The sequence below is a fragment of the Camelina sativa genome, chromosome 18 (genome assembly GCF_000633955.1).
Source record: "Camelina sativa cultivar DH55 chromosome 18, Cs, whole genome shotgun sequence".
Classification (NCBI taxonomy): Eukaryota; Viridiplantae; Streptophyta; class Magnoliopsida; order Brassicales; family Brassicaceae; genus Camelina; species Camelina sativa.
Genome location: NC_025702.1, coordinates 15,561,631 through 15,566,356, shown reverse-complemented (window position 1 = coordinate 15,566,356; position 4,726 = coordinate 15,561,631). Strand labels below are relative to the sequence as shown.

General features: G+C 34.2%; 2 protein-coding genes across 2 annotated transcripts in view; one reads left to right on the top strand and one right to left on the bottom strand.

Moving 5' to 3' along the window:
- LOC104761822 (auxin-responsive protein IAA33) lies at positions 1,180-2,186 on the bottom strand. The gene is made up of 2 exons (XM_010484952.2): positions 1,640-2,186; positions 1,180-1,429 (listed from the first exon to the last, which is right to left on the bottom strand). The coding sequence occupies exons 1-2, from the start codon at positions 2,074-2,076 to the stop codon at positions 1,351-1,353; spliced, it is 516 nt and encodes a 171-aa protein (XP_010483254.1). The 5' UTR covers positions 2,077-2,186; the 3' UTR covers positions 1,180-1,350.
- LOC104761821 (afadin- and alpha-actinin-binding protein-like) overlaps positions 4,081-4,726 on the top strand; it is a 4,077-nt gene continuing 3,431 nt past the window's right edge. The window contains exons 1-3 of the mRNA XM_010484951.1: positions 4,081-4,357; positions 4,457-4,479; positions 4,580-4,700. Of these exons, the coding sequence (XP_010483253.1) occupies positions 4,325-4,357; positions 4,457-4,479; positions 4,580-4,700 (177 nt within the window). The 5' untranslated portion in view covers positions 4,081-4,324. The remainder of the gene's footprint in view (positions 4,358-4,456; positions 4,480-4,579; positions 4,701-4,726) is intronic.

Here is a 4,726-nt window from a genome sequence, read left to right as displayed (position 1 = left end):
TTCAAACTAGATGATACAACAAGCTTCTTTAAGGTAATGATAAAAAAATCAGAATCATGAATCCGTGAGAAGGTGATTGTTTGTCCTATTATATTGTTTTGGTATTTACATGACAAGGCCATGGGGTTTTTATGTCGTCAAGGGGTTTTTATATGATTTTTTTTTGGTTATATTGAAGACACAAATAGAAAGTAAGTGGTGACATGACGAGAGACCAAACAAAAATATTGTCTCAACGTTTAAACAAATTATTCTTGTACAACTTACTCTTACCCACAAGTTTCAACATTGGCTTATCTCTGATTTTGTTTTTGTCGGTATAGCTGAATAGCCTGAATTGATTCCTTCTTTTATGGTTTGGAATCTCTCTTCTTTACGCATCACTAACATGTGTTGTTCCTGCATAAAAATTAATACCCTCGTCCTTTCTTCAACGTCTAATGTTTTATTTTAGGTCTAAACAATGTCAATTTAATCAAGAAAACTTGATTGAATTTAGTAATACTACTAGTTCTAAACCTGTGATATTTTAAAACATACAAAACATTTATTTGATTCAGTTTTCATATGGGTTTCTCGGTATGATTTCGTTGTTAACCAAATTTAGGATAGATAAATTAAGTTAAATTACATCTATTGTATTGTCTCTTAACTTTGCCATATTCTATAGTTCATGTTTTTTTTTCAATTTAGTGGGTAGACAAGTGAACAAAAAAAGCAAACACATCCGATGATACTTTTACAATAAATGCCACTGATCAAATCATACGACATTGGCTGCTACAAAACATCTTCTGACATCGTTGTCAAAACAGTTTTTTCTCCTCACTCGTTTCTTTTCACCTTGCTTGTGTTTCCTTTCACCGGCAAGATTCGAATTCTCTTCGCTACACGAACAAAGTCCCTGTATCCTCACAAACCAATTTTCTCATTAACTTCAAAGTTCCAAGTACTGTATATTGCTATTATATAAACTTCAAATATACGAGAAAATTATTTAGAGACTTTTTGTGAAAGATCAGTTNAATACTACTAGTTCTAAACCTGTGATATTTTAAAACATACAAAACATTTATTTGATTCAGTTTTCATATGGGTTTCTCGGTATGATTTCGTTGTTAACCAAATTTAGGATAGATAAATTAAGTTAAATTACATCTATTGTATTGTCTCTTAACTTTGCCATATTCTATAGTTCATGTTTTTTTTTCAATTTAGTGGGTAGACAAGTGAACAAAAAAAGCAAACACATCCGATGATACTTTTACAATAAATGCCACTGATCAAATCATACGACATTGGCTGCTACAAAACATCTTCTGACATCGTTGTCAAAACAGTTTTTTCTCCTCACTCGTTTCTTTTCACCTTGCTTGTGTTTCCTTTCACCGGCAAGATTCGAATTCTCTTCGCTACACGAACAAAGTCCCTGTATCCTCACAAACCAATTTTCTCATTAACTTCAAAGTTCCAAGTACTGTATATTGCTATTATATAAACTTCAAATATACGAGAAAATTATTTAGAGACTTTTTGTGAAAGATCAGTTTATACGTGAAACGCTCACAAACGTATGAAAGAACTAAATTTAATTAAAGAAGAGATTAATGTTGAAAAGAGTAAAAGAGAGGAGTATTACTTCCAAGTAAGATCGCCTGCGAGGAGTAGATCATTCTCCATGTCTTCATAAGCAATAAGATGGCCAGGAATGGCGTTAGACAAATCAAGATCGTCCGTCGAATCAGCCCCATCGACAAACATTTGCCTCAGAGCCAAAGCCAAGCTCTGATAACTCCCATGCTTGTCTAGGCTTACGCGTTGGCAAATCGAACGTCCCTCTAGCACAACCGTAACCGGAGGAACCACTGATGAAACTAGATCGTCCTCGACGTTAAGACCAAACCCTTGGAATGATCTCCCGGCCGCTCCGGTGGTGGATTTGCTATTATTATGGTTTTTCGAAATAGATTTGGGCATGAAAGGTGTCGTGGTGTCACGAGGTTGTTGTGTGTTGGTGTTGCCTTGATGAAACCTTCTTTGCAAAGAGTCTTGGCTTTGTGGCTCAAAACTGTTCATACTGAGTGTAGGGTTTTAGGGTTTTTGTAACTTAGAGAAGACAACTCAAACTGTTTCGTGTGTTTTTTCTATGCTAGGCACTAGAAAGAGAATGAGAAAGAGAAAGAGAGAGAGACTGTGTATGTTTGATGAGTCTGGTGAAAGTGAATGTATGTACTTATAAATAGATAGAGAGAAGGCGTAAACTGTGTGGCAAACAAAAGGTGTCTTTTTAATTTACGATTTTTTTTGTTTTAATGTTGTCTTAAAATTTTCATTTAATTTGAAAGTACATCTGCTCTTTGGCCTTCTCGTTAAACAATGAATCCTTTGCCTTTAATTAATAATCAAATTATATATTTAATCATTCAATGAACAATTGGATTCACGTAGAGATGTTCTCACATGCATTTGTATTAAATGATATTATTACGATGCTATAATCTGTCTATCACTGTGTCACTGTGGGAGCAAGAGCTGTTACAGGAAATGTCAAAAGGTTTAAGGTTTTCACACTAATTTTTTCAACCCATATTGTTCTTTCAATCGCAAGATATATATGTATGCATATAAAAACGAAGATGTTAACGTGGACAAGACGCAAGCTGACTAAAAACATAAGTTGGTAAACTTTAGAAAAATTTTTACAAGTCACTAACTCACTATAATAAGTATAAAAAAATTAGTATGAACTAGGAACCCCAAATGAAAAAGACATTATAAATTGATCGAGTAATTAAATAATGAAACATAAGGTAATAGAAAAAGAGATCTTGTAAATTGTAACGCATGGGCTGCGGAGACGACCGCGCTGCCGTCGCCGAACGCCTCGCTTCCTTGACTCGCGCCTGGTCGGGAGCTCCACGTCATCTTCTTTTCATACTTACTCTTATACACACATCTAGCTTAACTAAAAAGAAAACATGACACAATCATATATATTACACAACTTCATACATTTATTGCATCATACACGAATACTTTTACCATATCTATCTCATATATTGCATACTGATCTCTCGGTTTATGGCAAACAACCGGAATACAATCTAATCTAATCCAAACTCTCTTAAGTTATAGATGTTGGCTCACTGAATTATATTAAACAAATAAACCTGTCAGCCTACCTAAAATTAGTTGGACACAACAAATTTAAACTAATTTTAAAAATACTGATTCCAAATAAAACACTATACACTATTTCTTTTAAAACGCAAATAATACGCCTACATGAAAAGAAAAAAATAACGAGTAAGAGTTGTTATTAATTATATTATGGCATGCTTAAATGTTTTTAACGGTGAACATTTTTTTGTCTGTTGAATTCAAAAAACTAACGGTGGATGTGGATCCAACAAGCAAGATAGGTGAATGAGCTAAAAGCAAACCCCAAGAAGACATAAAACGAAGCACAAGAAGCATATTTTCTTAAGTTTGAAGCAAACAATAATGTTCATGTAGGCGTACTTATTAGATGAGCGTAGATCAGTTAATTTAAAACCTCGGGATTCGAATTAGAAGACTCGAAGATCCGACATGGAAGGCATTGAAATGTTTAAAACTTACCTCGGTTTCATATAATTTCAAATTTAAAGAGTATAGTTTTAACACATTTCATTTTATATTTTTATATCATCTAATTAATTTGTCTCGATTTTTGTTTTTTTTTCGATTCTACAGACATACGTTAATGTTTGCTTATTTCACTCCCCGATACTAATCAAAAAAAATAATAATAACAATCAAAAGACTTACCTGCTGTTTTGGTCTGTTTCTAACCAAACAATGATAATCATTTTACCATGTTCATCTTACCTACATTAGCACAACTGTTAAGAGAGGCTTTACAAAGAGCCCAATTAGGCTTACAAGGCCCAATTAATACGGTGGTAGCCCAATGTCAACCGTTGGCGCGTCAAAATCACGTGGAGGAGAACTGAAGCCAGTGGGTGTCTCCGCAGTGGATCATAACCTTAAAGCTCATTATCAAATCCTTTTGATTATTACTGAAACAAAAAAAGCAAAGTGGAAAAAGAAAAAAAAAAAAAGCAAAGAGAGGTTTTAAAAAGTTTTATTATTTTTAATTTCGCTCTCCTCCCAGAAACATTCCGTTTCAGATATTTTTGATTTTTGAATTTGTGTTTCGCTCTCTCTCTCTCTCTCTCTCTCTCTCTCTCTCTCTCTCTCTCTCTCTCTATCAGCTTTCGCGATTAGATCTGATTCTGTGTGTATACGACGGAGGAGGAGATTAACCGTCGCCGTTTCGAAAATGCCGGCGTCTGATTCTGAGTACGATGCCAAAGTAAGATTTACTGTTTTCCGATTTGATTGTTTTCTCTGATATTTCTCATCGGATTTTTAAAGTGAAATTGATTTCATTCTCTGGTTTGTGGATTCACAGGTTTTATCTCAGTCTGCGACTGGGTTAGTTTTCTTAATCCACCTAGGGTTTTACTTTTTAGAATCTCCGATTAGTACTGATAGGGTTTTTTTTTTTTTTTTTTGTTCTGGATTGATTGAGAAGGGATTACACATTCGCGAATGTGGATAATTTGGAGCACTGTACGAAGTATTTGAATCAGACGATGGTTACGTTTGGATTTCCCGCGTCGCTCGATCTCTTTTCGAATGATCCGGTGTGTTTTTTTTTCTTCTTCTAATTATTGATTTC

Bases quoted from the DNA above. Each gene is read 5' to 3' on its own strand.
- LOC104761822 (XM_010484952.2), bottom strand. From the start codon at position 2,076: ATGAACAGTTTTGAGCCACAAAGCCAAGACTCTTTGCAAAGAAGGTTT. The intron at 1,430-1,639 runs GTAATACTCCTC...GTGAGGATACAG, and splicing joins GCAGGCGATCTTACTTGGAA to GGACTTTGTTCGTGTAGCGA.